The sequence below is a fragment of the Sus scrofa genome, chromosome 9, assembly GCF_000003025.6.
Source record: "Sus scrofa isolate TJ Tabasco breed Duroc chromosome 9, Sscrofa11.1, whole genome shotgun sequence".
Lineage (NCBI taxonomy): Eukaryota > Metazoa > Chordata > Mammalia > Artiodactyla > Suidae > Sus > Sus scrofa.
This window is the reverse complement of record NC_010451.4, coordinates 22,640,074-22,657,997: the sequence shown is the minus strand read 5'-3', so window position 1 is coordinate 22,657,997 and position 17,924 is coordinate 22,640,074. Positions and strand designations below refer to the sequence as shown.

Here is a 17,924-nt window from a genome sequence, read left to right as displayed (position 1 = left end):
TAGGAGATTAAGTTAAGCACATTGGAGTCTCTGTCTAGGGCCTTTGAGAGCTATTTACTTTCTTTGTTCTGCCTCATCCTGCATTCTCGCTGTCCTACATCTTCTCAGACATCAGTTGTTTTCAGTCTTTTGATTTTTTTGTTTGTTTGTTTTGACTCAGCAATGGTCTGTCAGTTGAAAGAGGAAGTGGCCCGAAATTCTTCCTTTGTTAAAAATCTTAAAACCCTATCTTAACATCCTTGGATAGAAACAAGCTCCTTTTTGAGTAAGGTGATATATAGCTCCTCAATAATATTCTCAGCTCTAGAAGAGTGAGATGTTAGCAGAGTTAAACCATGGTTTTAGAAACAGTTTATGAATTCCATGGTGTAAATGCACATTAAAAAAAAAGTTTAAAATTAACCCGTAATAGTCATGGTAGTCTAATTTTGATAATATGCCTGCTTTAAGGGAATTCCTTGCCAAAGGTTTTTCTCCTCACAGCCCCTAAATTAATTAAGTTTCTGTTTGTAAAGCTTTGATTGGCTAATTCAGACACCTAAGAAACAGACATCAATCAAAGCAGTTTTTCAACTAATATTGCTTTTGTTTATGCATGAGATTGCCTTAGGTAGTGATCATTCATTAATTACAGAGATTCCTTAACCCTCTGCTGGTGAAGTATCTTTCCTTAGGTTGTTCCTAAAGTCCAAACAATGTGGACCTCTACCCACCACCTCCCACCAAGGCTTAACTCAGATGATAAGGTCTGCCCAGGTCACCATATTTAAAATCCCCACCAGCACCAGCTCACTTTCTACCCTCCTTAAATGCCCTTCTAGCAATGTCAACGTCGTATTGGATATTGTCAGAAATACAAATGTTTTATTTTTTCCAAAGCACCTTCACATGTGGCATTTTGTTATATCCATGTATTCTGTGTGTTGTACTTATTTATTGTATAATTTTCTTCTTGTTTATTAAAAGCCTCTCATCAATTGAAGAGTAGCCATAGGAGCTAGAATGGCAGAAACATAAAACAGTAAATTGATTATTTCATTCTCTCTGAAAAATGTTGCAGCTGGTAAGCTTCGTCCCAACTGAAATCCAACATTTTGGGATTCTGTTATTCTAGAATCACTTAGGGAAGAGAAAAGTGATGGCAAGAGAAGGGAAGACAAAACATTAAAATCTAAATACTCGGAAAATATGGTAATACTACATTTAATTCCCAAAGGCTGCACAACTTTATAGGTTGAGATTTTGTTGATGGTATTTCTCAATTCTTGCTTTCTTGGATTATATTTTATTTATTTATTTTTTTAAATTTTTTTTATTTTCCCACTGTACAGCAAGGGGGTCAGGTTATCCTTACATGTATACATTACAATTACATTTTCCCCCCCCTTTCTTCTGTTGCAACATGAGTATCTAGACAAAGTTCTCAATGCTATTCAGCAGGATCTCCTTGTAAATCTATTCTAAGTTGTGTCTGATAAACCCAAGCTCCCGATCCCTCCCACTCCCTCCCCCTCCCATCAGGCAGCCGCAAGTCTCTTCTCCAAGTCCATGATTTTCTTTTCTGAGGAGATGTTCATTTGTGCTGGATATTAGATTCCAGTTATAAGTGATATCATATAGTATTTGTCTTTGTCTTTCTGGCTTATTTCACTCAGGATGAGATTCTCTAGTTCCATCCATGTTGCTGCAAATGGCATGATGTCATCCTTTTTTATGGCTGAGTAGTATTCCATTGTGTATATATACCACATCTTCCAATTGGATTATATTTTAAAATATAGTTCTGTTACATTGTTTTGGTTGTGTTTTGTTTTCAGAGACTACAGTGATGGATGTACTTTGGACATTACTTTCCTAGCTTCCTTTTCAACCACTTTTCCTTTTGTTGGTATTTAATCATTATTTTTCTTCAGCAGTTATCCTCTGTCTCCTGGTCATGCTGAAATTATGGATTATATGTGATTTTATTGGCATTCCTTCTTGATCGTACAATTGGAAGATTTACATCCAGGTAGTAGACATTATCCTCCAGATCTTGAAATAACTAAACCATCACATTCAAAGTGTTGAACAAGATAATACTCACAGAATAGAAAAGAAAAATAGAGGGAAAATCCACTTTATAATTGACATTAATGGAGTTCTCTGGAAAGATGCACTAGAGCAGTTCTTTCAGACTTCAGTGTTCTTAGAAATCACCCAGTGGCCTTAGTAAAACAGATTCTGGAGTTCCTGTTGTGGCTCAGTGGAAACAAATCCAACTAGTAACCATGAGGTTGAGGGTTTGATCCCTGGCCTCGCTCAGTGGGTTAAGAATTGGACATTGCTGTGGCGTAGGCCAGCAGCTATAGCTCCGATTCAACCTCTAGTCTGGGAACCTCCATATGCTGAAGGTGTGGCCCTAAAAAGCTAAAAAAACCAAAAACAAACAAACAAAAAAAACCAGATTCTAATTCACCGAGTCTGGGGCCAGGCTGAAGATTCTGTCTTTCTAGCAGTTTCTCCAGTACAATTAATGTTATTGGTCCAAGAACTACACTTTGGATAGAAATGTATCACATCACATTAGTCAAAGCCTAATGAAGGGCTTTTCATTCCTTTCAAGGTCATATTTTCTCATGCCTGTCACCTGGGATGACAGAAGTGCTCAGCATGCTGAGCAAAAACGAGTAGAATAAAGAAGTCTCTCTCGTCATGGTCACCTATCTTTGTGACAAAGAAAAATCTGAAAGCACACCCAGCTGAATTATCAAATGACTACTAACAACACATCTATAATACTTTATCTGGTCTAAATATTACAAATATTTTGCTTTTGTTTGAACTGGCCTCCTAAATCTTGATCCTTTTATAACTTTCAACTTTTAAGTACCTTTTAAGTGCCTCTCTTGAAAAGACCCACTGCTCTGTTTTTGTTTTCTTATTCTAGTCTGACAGTGTTTCCCTTTGAACTGAAGATTTTAGTTCAGTTACATTGAATTATATTGTACAACATTATTTTGTCAGATTATTTGTCCCACATTTTCTGTTTCATCCCCTACCCCCCCCTTTTTGGCTGTGAAGACAAGATGCATAATAATGATAGAAGCCATGGTCTATTTTCTAATTGCATCGAGCTCTCTAGTAATGGAAAAGAAATAGCAAAACAAAATATAGTGCAAATAAATTTGAGGCTTAAAATTTACTCCAGCTGAAATTAGCCAGCAACCAAGATAAGACCCCCTTTACACCTTCCTTTCAGGAGGAGGATAAGTTGCAATGTGGAAAAAAGAGGAGAGTTAGGAAAAGATGGAATGATTTCTTTGAGAGGAAAAAAAAAAAAAAGAAATTTGACCCTAAATGCAAAGAAATGGATAGAGAATAAAAAAGATTCACTGTCATTTTCATAAATAACAATTCAAATGAAATATAATTTTAAAAATAGCACTCTTTTGGAAAGGCTGATTGTAGTATAAAAGTCTAAAAGATCTAAACTCAATCTCAGAGTGTTTAACTGAATATACTCCTTCTAAAAGCTTTCAGAGGTAATTTTATTTTAGTATGGCTTGCAGCTGTGTTTAAATGTATGTTGGAATGGGGTGCAAAGTTTGGCCAGGTGTTTTATGTGACAATTCGCTTATAATTGGTCAGCTTATGATTCATGTTTTCAGTTAGCGACCTAGTGTGTGAACAGTTTGAAGAGTTTGGTAGCTTTTCTTTTACATTATTTGAACTAGTTTTTGCATATTAATAAAAATCTCAAGTCTTGTATTAGCAGATCAAGCCTACATTAGCCAACACACACACACACACACACACACACACACACAAATAAATCAAATCTAAGGACACAGGAAATTCTCTTTAACTTTCAATAGGAACTAAGTCTAACAGTGGGGATCCATCTATATGTTTATGTATGTGTATGTGTGTATTTAAGAGTGAGAAACTATCATAGTAGCTTCTTAATAATAGTCTAACTAGTACAGAAAATCTGAGCATTTCAAGCACACACACATTAATAATTTTAAATGCATGTTGGAGATGGTAGGAGATGAAAATAATTGCTTGGGGTCCTAAACCATAAGAAAGTCCTACCTAGATGAATAAATGAAGTGAGTGCTAAGGCTCATATTTGCTCTTAACGATGTATCTATTTATCCCTCAAAAGGTTAGAGCTCGTTTCAACCATCTGTGGTTATATGTGGACTGGTACAAATGGCCCAGACTTCTCAAGTACTACATCCTTAGTGAATAAAGAGAGATTAAATAGTCTGTTCTGCAGAAGGAGATGGTGGAGATAATTGACTTATTTTGTCTTTGGTTCCAAGAGGAATTTGAGAAGAAATCTCCCCTGATATTTAGGAATCACAAGTTCCATTTCACTTGGGTTGGAACAGTGAATTCATACTATGTATATAGCCCAGTAAACACAGAGACCAAAATTTAGTTTAAAGTTATTCCAGATTGATGGCATCCTCTTTTGGCTTTGGAATAAGGCAGTATAATGGGAAAAAATTAAAATCATTATAAAAAAAAAGAATAAGGCAATAAAAATCCTCTTTTGGGTGACATGTTTTAATCCTTAAAGGATTCCTGCGCATGAGACACCAAAGAATATAAGCTTATATTTTTACATAAGTGATTTATTTTAAAATATGGGAATTAAAAAAAAATTTAATGTGGAAACAAAATACTATGAGTACCTGTTAGGAAAAGTTATATATTTAAAAGGTACAAGACAAATGTTTAATATGTTTAAAGAAATAAAAGAGAGGATTAAGATCATGATTAAGAGACAAGGGACAATCAGATTCCTCAAAGCCCTTGTGAAAAAGAGCCAATAGGGCTTCTAGAAGTGAAAGATACAGTATCATACACTTGAGTAAGTTAATCACAACCATGGAGAGAATAAATGAACTGTCAGATAGAACCGAAATACTATCCAGAATTCAACACACAGAGACAAAGATATGGAAAATATGAAAGAAAGGTCGAGATATAGTGGAAGGAGTGAGAAGTTCATGCGTTCCTTTCCACCAGAGGTCCCAAAAGAAAAAGAAGAGTGAAGGAGATGTAATACTTGAGAAATAATAGCCCAAATTCAGGGATACCAATAAATCCCAAGCAGTATTATAAAAATAAATTCATCCTGGGAAAAATCCTAATTTACTAACAGAAAAGTAAAAGCAGAGACCAACACTTAACATGAAAGTAGTCAAGAAAAGAAAGGGGCAGGAGAGAAACAAAGTTGGGCAAACAGAGCAAAGTGATATTGTGGTAAGTAATTCAGCATAATTGAACTAAATTCTACAGTTCAAAGGAAAAGGCTGTCAGAATGGAATAAGAAAATAAAATTGGATAATAAGCTGTTTTCAAGAGATTCTCTCACAACATGAAGAAGACAGGCTGAAAGTTAAAGAAGATGAAGATTATAGCAGAGAAATTCTAACCAAAGAGAAATTGTTTCAGAGAAAATACACTTTAAAGTAAAAATATTTTCAGACATAAAGAGCATTCATATTCAGTGAAAACAGGTTCCATTATTTCTCTGACTGAAAGAATTAGAATGAACTCCTATTTGGGAACACAGATTTGGTTTGTTTGGTTTCATACACAGAAATGGAGTTCATTCTAGCGGTAGATATGAACTACTTATCAGCTGTGTGGCCTTGAGGGACTATTTAAACTTCTAGCACCTCAGCTTCCTAATCAATGAAATGGAATAATGCGTTTAAACTCTTGTTTAATAATTCCAAGTAATTCATCTCAAGCACATAGCTCCGTGTCAATCACATAGCTCTACAGATGTCAGCACAATCAAGGAAAAGATTGATGGTTTTACCTTGTAGTGCATTTGCATAAACGAAAGATGAGGCCTATAAATTACTTTGGTTAGAAAAATAACCCTTGAACTGTCTAATTTCGTTCAAAGATATTCTTTTATAGAAACCTTGCTGCCCCAGAGGCTTGTCATATTCTGAAACGTGGAAGAATATGCCCATTTTTGCCAAACACAGGATTGCTCTGAGATCAAATCAAGGGCTTGGGATGGAAATGTTCTAAAATTAGGTTGTGATGATTGTTGTACAACTATAAATGTAATAAAATTCATTGAATTAAAAACCAAACCAAAACAAAAAAACCCTTTATATAGATGTGTTTTGTAATCCTTAAAACACTATAGAGTCGTGTTTATTATCCACCTAAGGCCTATTAAGAAAAAAAATTTATGTATCTTTGCCTTTAAAGACTGTCCTCTCACAGCCTGCTCTTTCATTGGGTACAGTTAATAGTCACAAGGTCTTTTGTCTTAGACTAGCTCATTATATCCTTTGTTTATTCTTTAAAAATATTTATTGAGTAAAGTAGATTCTTTTATAATACGATGTTTTAATTCCTAAGAACCTTACATATTTCAAAACGTGTAATTAAACAGTCATTTTATGGTCACAGAGAAATTGGGACAGAGAATTTCAGCATCATAACGATGAAAACTACTCCACCCCCACCTTCACCCCTTGCTAGAATCTCCATAATCAAAGTGTTTTATTGTTTAACTTGTAAGTGAATGACTATAAGACTTAGAACACTGCTGAGCAATTCCAGCACTTGACTCCCATCTTGCTTTTGCTGAGAGTAATTGTAGCTCTTAGATTGTGTGTTTTTTGCCCCGGTCGAATAGTCTTTGCAGTGATAGAAAGGAGGCGATTACTCAGAGAGCTGTGAGGAACTGTTCCCAAGAGGTGAGCTCCAGGGGGCAGGATATGAGTGATTTTTGCGGAGGGGTATGTGTGCTGCGTCATGTAGAAGGATGCTGCTAGCCCCAAGGGACAGATATGCCAGTTAATGCTTTTCCGAGAATGCGAAGATGGGAGCATCCAGGTTCTTAAAAAATTTCTCCTGAAGTATTTCTAACCATCTGGAGGCCATTTTGCCTCTTTTCCCAGAGCACAAGTTGCCTCATCCTGATCTTGATGCGAGAATCCAGGTTCATAAAAAATTTCTCCTGAAGTATTTCTAACCATCTGGGGGCTGTTTTGCCTGTTTTCCCAGAGCACAAGTTGCCTCATCCTGATCTTGGCCCTGATCTCTCGGGGTGTACTGTGGGTCAGCTCTGCAGCGGCTAACGACTTGGTTCTTGCAGAACGGGATATTCTTTGCCACTGTCCTTGGCAAAGTGTCTGTATACGTTCTTTTCACTCTTCTCACCTGCCTGATGGAGCACATGGCTGCTCAAAGCAACTGCACAGCAATGGTGCTTTTCCTTTCCTGCTTACGTCTAAGCAGTGTGAATTGCAGATAATTCTCACACATAGCCAATGGAGTCACCAAAGCGTATCTTATTTCCAGGCAGAAAGTTGTATTTGGATCTGTGCCTGAGATGCACAACCTAACAGGTTCTCTTTAAGGACCAGATGCTGGTCTATCTCTCCTCATCTTTTACCCTTCCTCAAACCTCATCCCCCACCCCACCCCACCCCAATATTCCATCTAAGAGGCATGGAATATCCAACTGGGCATGGCACTGATCTCAAGTTCCTCCATTGTTATGTGGACATAGTAATACTGTACCACCTCATAAAGTGTTAAAATTATAACATGATATATGAAAAGTACAAAGCATTGTGTGTATAATATGGATATGTAACCCACTTAAGTTACTTCTCAAATTGTGTCTTACTTCATACTGGCATGTGTTTTTGTGTTAACTACTTCCCTTTTTATAACCTCCTTGAGGACTGAAATTGCAATTACTCAATTACTCATCTCTTTCCGATTTTTTTCCTTTTCTTTCTTCCTTCGTTTTTTTTTTCTCTGCAGCAGATATTCATGTGCCTTACTCAGAGTAACCCTTCTGTTATTACATGTTGAATTACATAAGAGCACATTAATTTCCTCCCATTTATTTAATCTGCTTCCAACCAAATTCTTATCTACATTTCTCATCTCACACTGAACTTAGTTCATTTCTCGTATTGATGCTGGACTTCCCTGGGGCTTGATGGTGCACTGGCAGAGCTCACTGATGCCATCCATTGAAATAAAACATGTCTGCTCTTTGTGGCCCTCTACAGTTCTTAGTAGGCTTTTGTGTGTGTGTGTGTGTGTGTGTGTGTGTGTGTGTGTGTGTGTGTGTGTGTGTCTTAACTTGAGTGGTACGTTTTTAGATGAAGAAAATCAGAGTTAGAGAGGACAAGTAACATGCCTGTGATCCCAACCCTAGTAAGTGTCTGGAACCCCAAATTCTTGTCTTCTTGTCCAGAGTTATTTCAAAATACCAAGGAGTAGCTATTTCGGGTGTAGGGTGGGTATGTGTGGGTTGTGTAGGGTGGAAAGAGACAAGTAGGAAAGTGGTGATTTCATGACTCCTCTCTCTCTCTCTCTCTCTCTCTGTGGTCAAATAAATGTCTTTGTGTTTGTTATCCCTTTGAGGAAGTGTTGAGGATGAGAAATCATTTTCTCTTTACCCTTCTAGGTTCTTGGCTGGGACCCCTCTCTAGTAAAAGAGAGATTAATGGGATTATCAATAAAGATATTGGCTGTCATAAGGCTGACTATCCAAATTTACTTTTTTGGACAGTTACTTTTTTTTTCTTTTTATGAGGACCTCGCCCACGGCTTACAGAGGTTTGCAGGCTAGGGGTCGAATCAGTGCTACAGCTGCTGGCCCACAGCACAGCCAAAGCAACACCAGATCTAATCTGCGTCTGAGACATACACCACAATCATGGCAACACAGGATCTTTAACCCACTGAGTGAGGCCAGGGATCGAACCCACATCCTCATGGATACTAGTCAGGTCCTTTACTGCTGAGCCACAATGGGAACTCTGGATGGTTACTACTTTTCAAGAAAAGTTTTTCATTTTTTTAATAATAGGGAAAAAAACTCTAAAATTGCAAGGTCTTATATATATAAGTGTCTTTTTCTAATATAAAGATATCTGGAGCTAGGCTGTCCCTAAAGGGTATGGCAGTTTTGCAGTCATTCAAAGATGAGTGTTTAGACCACCAGGTTAACATTTCAGGCACAAGGAAGGAGGAAAGAAAGAGACAATGATAAAGAGATGTAATTTCAACTGAGTTTCCTTCAAAGAGACTTCCAGTTTTTCTAACGCACTTCTGTTTGTATCATATGAAGCGGAACAAAGCCACACAGCCAAAATAGTTGCAAGGCGGTCTGGGAAATGTAGTGTCTTGGCGGAGTACTTTGCTTCCCTGAATAGCAATATCTTTGTTACTAAGATAGAATGGGTGGATGAATATTGAGTGAACAGTTAGCAAATTTCATTGTAATTATGGATTTCACTCACTCACACACACACACACACACACACACACCACACACACATTTGAATATACAATCACAAGTGGAGGAATTGGAGATTCCTTTGAGATTATTCTCCAGCCATGTCTATACTAAATAAACCTAACCAGGGAAAGAAGGAGAACCAGGTTAATGTCTTTTCCGTTCACATGGTAGAGGTTTCAGGAAATATTTCTGCTACTGACTTTACCATCGCGACTACCATTATTGAATTTAGACACAGTAAAACAGGATATTTTAATGTAGTCCAAGATAGTTATATAAAGCTTTAACTCATCCTCAGCTATCCATCATGGTCCTTTCTATATTTCCCTACAGTTTAAATGAATGCTTCCCTCAAAAAAGGCGTGCTTTGAAAGAGATGTACTTGTTTCAATATTGACAGTTCGTAAACACGATTTCTACTTCCTTCAGGCTTATCGCTGTGAGAAACAATAGAACGTGACGTAAGCCATCACGAAGCTTAGACACTAGCTTTAGCATGTTTGCCACATATTATAGACACTTGATTTACTTTCATTTTTCCCACCTTTGTCTGCCTTCTCCACAGGCTATACATTGATGGTCCCTTTGGAAGCCCCTTTGAGGAATCCCTGAACTATGAGGTTAGCCTCTGCGTGGCTGGAGGCATTGGAGTAACTCCATTTGCGTCAATACTCAACACCCTGCTGTATGTCTTTTCCATCCATTTTATTAGTCTGAATAGAGAACTGTCAATATTTCAGACATCTCTCTTAGTAAGAAGTAATTCCAACAGAATTCTTCTACTCGTTGTTCAAGGAACTCCACTGATTTATTGATAAGGAGAATAACTGAGTGATTCTCAATATGTGGTCTATGGCCTTCAGCATGCTGTCTTGTAAAATAATGTCAGTATCACAGTTATGCATTCCTCCAGCCTTTTCCTCTATTAAAGTCTTCCTACCAGCCGCTATTTCTTTCCTTTCTCGTAAGGGGTAAGTAGCATTCCTAATTGATTCAGTCAACAAATATTTTTGAGTACACATAGGTCTTAACAGTTACTGGTAATATAGCAATGACGAAACAGAGTCCCTGCCCTTAAAAAGGTTCCATTAAACTGGGGTAGGTAGAAAATAAACCAGTGAGAAATTCGTAAATATCATTACTTCAGAAAATATTCGAATTCTGATGATGAGAAGAGAAATTAATGGTATATAGAAAAAAAGGGCTAGGGCTATGATAGAAGTCTGGTTGGGGAAACCCTTTCCAAAGAGATGAAAAACGAGCATATCATTCCTTGGTGTATTATTCAGCAAGTTTATAACAGACTGAAGAATTGAAATTTCAAAGGTACGATTGCTTAACCAGGATACACTTTTTCAGTTACTTTAGTTCTAGGATTATAAGTAAAAATTAAATGATTGATAATCATTGTTATGAAACCAAACACAAATGACAGTAGGAAGTTATTCTCAAATCTATTCCATTCACTTTTCAAGAAAACACAATTTGCACTAGAAGTCTGTTTTGAATAACAAGCAGAAGTGATGTGTTTGAGTGGTATTTAATTTCTTTTTTTTTTTTTTGCCTGCACTTGCATCACACAGAAGTTCCCAGGCCAGGGATTGAAGCACATCACAGCCACAACCCGAGCCACTGAAACCACAACACCAGAGACTTAACCTGCTGCACCACAAGAGAATTCCTAATTTCAATTTTAATACTTGATATAAATACTTGATATAAATACTTGATATAAATTGATATTAATCAATTTCAGTACTTGATATAAACTTGATATAATACTTGATATAAATTTTTATAGGAACTTTTTGGAGGTTCCTATAAAAATAACTATATTCCAAGCCAGAAATTAGTTGTTTCTGAAAACATTAGACACCTAAATTTTAAAAAAGGGAAGAATGCTGTTTTAACCTCAAGCCTTCCTCAAAGTTATAAGGAGGAATCCACCTGGAATTGTGAGTTGCTGGAATGCATTATATAGTAGGTGGTTGTGAAGTCTCTTTCTTTAATTATGATTAAGAAGATAAATAACCAATTTTCTGGAATGGTGTTGGCTCATTTTCCCTAGAAGCCAGGGCAAAACTGATGCCCTGCTGAGTGATAGAATTTACTGAAAATAGAGAGCTTTTTTTTTTCTTTTTCTGAAATGCAGACCTGACATTAATCTGACCCAGGATTTTAGTTTATTACCTTCAACTGGAAATGGGTAATATGTATATAATATTCACAAGTGTGAACACTTAAGTTCGTGGACTATATCATATCTTTCAGGGAGTATATTGCATTTTAAATTAATTTGGGAGTTAAAGTGCTATGTCAGATGCTAGAATGTAAATGACTGGCTTTTCTATAGGTTGTGTACTAATGAGAAGCAAATTTTCAAGGATACAGGGTTTCTTCATCCTTTTGCCATCCTAATCACTATCATGTTATTTTAATTTTAAAGGGATGACTGGAAACCGTACAAGCTTAGAAGACTGTATTTTATCTGGGTCTGCAGAGACATCCAGTCCTTCCGGTGGTTTGCAGACTTACTCTGTGTGTTGCATAACAAGGTAAAATTAGGCTTGGTTTTACTTTTGCACTTTAAAAATTTTTAAGAATATCTATTTTATGTTACATTATGAAAGTAATAAGTGCTCACTAGAGAATAAAACAGAAAATGTGTGGATAAGTACTGAAGAGGAAAAAAATCCCTCAAACTTAAGAAAACAGAGATAACATCTGTTAATAATTTGGTATATATCTTTTCCAGATATTGGTAAATGTAAATTTGTGTGTATATCTATGACATGTTTTAAGATAGAATTTCTAAACCTAGAAACGTATACATATAGCTGATGATATATGCCTATAGGATACATATGTATGCAAATGTGAATGCAAATGTATGCATACGAGATTATGCCAGAGAACAGATGGAGGAAAACATCAGCAGACAATTACTGCCATACCTTCCATGCTTTGTTCTCATAGCTCTTTCCCTGATCTCTACCCTCAGTATTCCAAGTGGATCATCAGTAGGCTTTTGGCACGGTTTACAGAATTTCAAAAATCCCTATTTCTAGATTTTATTCCTTTAGAGATGAAAGCAGGCATTTTTGTCTTCCTACGTGTAACCTTTTATTTATCTATTAATATACCTATCTTTATTTTTAAGGTATAAAGCAATACACATATGACTCTTTGCTACAGATTTTTCAAATAATCCACATGAAGCAAAATCCCTACCCAATCTGTGTAACCAGATGTAACTCACGAGCATTCTATCAATTCTATCATCCTCTTTGTGTTGTTCTGAAAATTGCTTTTTAAAACTTTATTACCATGTAACCAGACACAAAAGGACTTAAAAAAAATGTGTGATTCCACTGATGTAAGGGACCTAGAGTTGTCTAATTCATAGAGACAGAAGGTAGAGTGGTGGTTACCAGAGTTTTCAGGGGAGGGCAAATGGGGAGTGACTGTTTAATGGGTACAGAGTTTTAGTTTGGGAAGATGAAAATGTGCTGGAGATGGGTTCGTGGGGATGGTCGCACAACCATGTGCATGTATTTAATGTTAATCAACTGAACTGCTTAAAAATAATTAAAACAAATTTTATGCTATGTATATTTTCCCACAATAAAAAAAAAGTACAGGAGTTCCCACTGTGGTGCATTGGGATTGGCGATGTCTCTGCAGTGCCAGGACACAGGTTCAATTCCTGGCCCAGAACGGTGGGTTAAAGGATCCAGCCTTGCTGCAGCTGCATGTGGCTCACAGCTGTGGCTCAGATCTGATCCCTGGCCCAGGAACTCCATATGCCTTGTGGCAGCCGAAAAAAAAAAAAAAAAAAAAGTACAAATTTGTAGGACTCATCAAGGGCCTGCTAAATTAGGAGGGAAAAGGGGGGAGATTTGAGAAGTTACCAATCTTTTAAATTTTTTTTTTTTTTTTTTTTGCCTTTTCTAGGGCTGTTCACGTGGCATATGGAGTTCCCAGGCTAGGGGTCTAAGTGGAGCTGTAGCTTCCGGCCGGCCTACATCACAGCCACAGCAATGCCATATCCGAGCCTTGCCTGCAACCTACACCATAGCTCACAGCAATGCTGGATCCCTAACCCACTGAGCAAGGCTAGGGATTGAATCTATAACCTCATGGTTCCTAGTTGGATTCGTTAACCACTGAGCCACGACAGGAACTCCCTTAAATTTCTACTCCTCTCTTAAACAGTGAGATCTCATTGTATTTTTCCCTGAACGCTGGTGAGATTAAACTTCAATTCCTAAGATTATTAAACACTTGTATTATTTCTCTGATTTCCTAATCCTACCTTTGCCTATTTTTTCTAGTTAAAAAAAAAAAAAAACAAAAAACTCACTTGAACTGATACAGAGCTTATACTTTTTAAAAAATGTTTATTTTTTGTTTGTTTGTTTGTTTGAGGGCTGTACCTGCAGCATATGGAAGTTCCCAGGCTAGGGATCAAATCAGAGCTACACCTGCTGGCCTACACCACAGCAAGGCAGGATCTGAGCCGCATTTGTGACCTACACCACAGCTCACAGCAACGCCAGATCCTTAACCCACTGAGCAAGGCCAGGGATCGAACCTGCATCCTTATGATGCTAGTCAGATTCGTTACCACTGAGCCACAATGGGAACTCCATACTTTTTTAAAAATAAAAGTCTACGATTGGATCCAAAATGTAGAAAAGCACATTTGAATAACAGTCTTTTTATAAGGCAAGTAGCAGGGCAGGAAAGGAATAGAGGAAAGAAAAAAACATAAGTGGTTGGACCTTTAAAGTGGTTGAATCTTAAGATTTCTTCCTATGCTTTACCCATAGGATTCCATGGAATAAGTAATACGAAAGCCCAAGACTAGTGTAAACAATGTGGTGATGATTATTTTCTACACACACCCCTGCATTTGTGTTTTGATTTTTCACATCAAGAGGATGAACACTGGTCCTTCAGTGGTGCATCTGAGGATGATGTTAAAAAGAAAAGGCTTTTATTATTCTCTATGTTGGCAGCTGCATTACCAAGTTCAGTGTGTGTGTGTGTGTGTGTGTGTGTGTGTGTGTGTGTGTGTTTCTTTAGTAGATAGTGCTGCTTATCTTCAGTGAGGGACAGATTAAAATGGAGACATAGGAATCATTAGAAGTTCTTGCTGTGGCTCTGCAGGTTAAGAATCCAACATAGTGTCTGTGAAATCATTAAATACATTATTTAAATTTGAGTACTTCTCTCTGGGGGCTTTGGGCACCCAACACCAGTTGTCAATGTAGGAGTTATTGGGGAGATATCAGAGCAGCATCCTGGTAGCCATTTAAGGCAAAAGTCAGTGCAAGTCATGTGTTTTGTGAGTTGTTATCCATTATTGGCACCTGGAAATTCCTGTTTCCTCACAATTAAAACTCAAATCCTGATTCAGTTCTCAAAGGGCCTTAAAATGAGTGTAGTGTTTGGGTAAAACTCAAAGCAGCTATTAGATGGAATTTAATGATTATATTTTAAGAATATTATGAATGCGAATCATCAGATATCCCTTTCAAAGTAAGATACGTTTTTATTGGGATTTTATAATTTTGAGTTGCTGTCTGTCAGAAGATGTATAATTTTAGATCTGGAAGAAACCTGTGAGATAATGTCATTCAACCCTATTCTTGTCTCAATGAAGAAACTGAGGCCTTTATAAGTTGGGTAACTCCCTAGAAGTCTCAGGGTCAGATTTCAGGGTCTCTTAGTCACCTGCCACGTGCACTTACTGTTATTAGGGGTGCCAGACAGGTGGTGAGATCTCATTTAATCACTTCCTATTTGCAAAATGACTTCTGTTTCTACTTTGAGTCCCAACATATCCATTAAAAAATCATCGCTTTCACCCTACATAGAAATAGCACTTGAAAGTAGTTGATCCTTTTGCTGCAGTAAGGTCCAGCAAAGCCATACCATCTCAAGCAAAGTGTTGTGCCCATTAATGCTCAAGAAATAGGCTGGCTGTTGAAGACGTGCTGGTCTCTTGTAGGCCTGTCCTAGTGTTCTATACATCAGATACTCACCTCCGTTCTCCCGAGCACACCGTGGCTGGCTGTCATGTTCCTTCCCTTCTTCTACTTTTGATTCCCTTTCCTTACCTTTCAGCATCTCCTTATTTCAGGGTGGTGAAAGGAGACTTTAAAAGAATAATGTTTTTTAAATGTAGATGTCAGACATCAGGATTCAGGCGGGGCAAGATTCATTAGTAGATTCATTTCCATCTTCTGGAAAAAAGAAGTGTATGAGGACAATACCCCTTTAAAACCCCCTTTGCTGAATTTATTTTCCTTCAGATATTTTTCTTTATCACTTTATTTTTCAAGGTATCAAAATATCTGAGATTTTTCTCCAGACTCTTTTATTTGGCAGGCGCATTTCCTGCCTCGTGCATTTTTATATAAGGGAAACCAGTGCTGAATAGGAAAAAGGTAGCAACTGGAACCAGATTTTGTTTGTTTTATTTGTTGTGATTCCTAGCGTGCAAATTAGACATCACTTTTGACCTTTTATTTATTTAGATTTTCTTTTGGAAAATCATGTTTCTGAGTGAGCTCTTGCGTACAGTTTGGAGACTCTTAAGGAATAAAATAAGAAATAAGCAAGACTCTTAGAGAATAAAATAAATAAGTGGGGAGGCTTTAGGGGCGTATTCATGTAGCATTTAGCATGCATGATTTTGTTTCTATAAAGATCGCAGAGAATTAATCCCTTGCACTGCTGTCATCACAACTAATGAAACCAGTAGGTGGCAGGTAATGTTCCAATCTGCCATGAATGTGGTACATATGTATGTATGTATGTGTATATATCTGCTTGCAGATGTTGCCTGCGATGAGGCAGTTCACATCTTAACCAATTGTAGAATCACATATGTTAGGATAGGAGAGGATCTGTGACTACAGAACAAATGTTACCGTCTATTTACTTTTATGTCCTCTCAGTTTTGGCAAGAGAACAGACCTGACTATGTCAACATCCAGCTGTACCTCAGTCAGACAGATGGGCTACAGGTATGTGATTGGATGCTATTGTAAATTAAACAAGCCTCTTGAGAATAGAAGATTTATCACAGGGGCTGTGCTGGAAGACAATTTCTGCAGGTGGTTTGAAGAGACATTTCCCAGAAGAAGGTCTCTTTTGGAATGTGTTCCACAGACCCGTGGTTTGCCCTTACAGTCAGCTGTACTCTGCCTTTTGCTTGTCCTCCTCTTCCCTGTCGCCTCATCTAGAGATGCACGCAAAAGCGGCCAGTCTTGTGGCTGCGTTCATGGAGGGGAGGTTTTATGTGGAGAGAGAAGATATAGGTCTTCACAATTAATCCCCTTTCTCTTGGAGGGAAACTGGAAAAAAAACAAAAAAAACAAAAAACCCAGCCATCATGCACTGTTTACTTAACTGCTGGATACGGTGCTAAGCATTTCCTCCACATTATCTCTTGTGATTCCACCAGATTCGAGAGGTAGATGGTATTGTGATCCCCAAATGATAGATGAAGAAACTGGTATTTCTATCGCTGAAGAGCTGCAGAACCGTATCAACCTGGCATGCATGCTTTCACAAGTTTTATTTTAACATTTTGCCTCATATATTTTCTGTCATACTTGGAATACAAAATATCAATGCTTGTCAGTTACTTCCAAACAAATCTAAGCCTATTTTTTTAGTCAGATGTCTACCCTACTTGGTATGTAAAAAATATTTTATTTTATTCCTCTCATGAAGCAAGTCAGTATCATTATCCCTCACGGTTTCGCTGTAATTAAGGTACGGAGCATAAATTACATTTGGTGCTCAGTTTGTCTGCCTGGGAATCAGACACTGTCTCCTCTCTTCTCACTCCACTCTGACTCTTTACCACCAATTCAGATCGAATATTCTGTTAATTGCAAACATCAGTCCATTAGAAGTTGTTTCTTGATAGATCCCAAATTTGGAGCTCTTCTATTTTAGGCTGTCATGTCTAGGATCATTTCCCCAAATTTATGGCGACAATTTATAGTGTTTTACTCACATAATGAACCAAATGACAACTTTCAGTACAGAAATGCCTCAGTGACGCTTATGTGCTGTGCCCTGTTTGAGTAGGCAATTAGAATTGATATTCTCTAACTTTACAGTTACTTAAAAATGAAGTGACTAAACTGAGGTCTAGGAAAAATCATCCATTTGTAATAATGACATTCAAGAAAATAATGGATTTCAAAGGAAAAGAGGGAGGAAATGATGCTTCTAAATGACTGTACTTAGAGGTTGCCATTTGATACTTATATTCTTTATATCATAGCAATTTGGTAGGAAGCCAGAGCACCAGCAAAGATGATGTTAGAGAAATAGATGATTTGTCCAGCTCTATGTCCTATAAAATATAGTGCTTTCTTTTTGGCAGAAGATAATTGGAGAAAAATATCCTGCACTGAATTCAAGACTTTTTATTGGACGTCCTCGGTGGAAACTTCTGTTTGATGAAATAGCAAAATGTAACAGAGGGTAAGTACTGGTCCTCAAAGGAATATGACATGTGGCTAACAATCAAATTAAAATATCCCCAAGCCATGACATGAAGTTTTAAAAGATTACTTAACAATGTGTTTACAAATTATGG

The 17,924-nt window shown here is 37.3% G+C and overlaps 1 protein-coding gene across 7 annotated transcripts in view; it reads left to right on the top strand.

The window, feature by feature from the left end:
- Positions 1-17,924, top strand: part of NOX4 (NADPH oxidase 4) — a 154,587-nt gene that overhangs the window by 118,694 nt on the left and 17,969 nt on the right. For 6 of the 7 annotated variants that reach the window (XM_021062622.1, XM_013979249.2, XM_003357234.4 and 3 more), the window contains exons 14-17: positions 9,861-9,980; positions 11,742-11,850; positions 16,264-16,332; positions 17,709-17,809. In XM_021062622.1, coding sequence (XP_020918281.1) covers positions 9,861-9,980; positions 11,742-11,850; positions 16,264-16,332; positions 17,709-17,809 — 399 coding nt within the window. The remainder of the gene's footprint in view (positions 1-9,860; positions 9,981-11,741; positions 11,851-16,263; positions 16,333-17,708; positions 17,810-17,924) is intronic. The other variant, XM_003129745.5, reaches the window with a different exon arrangement.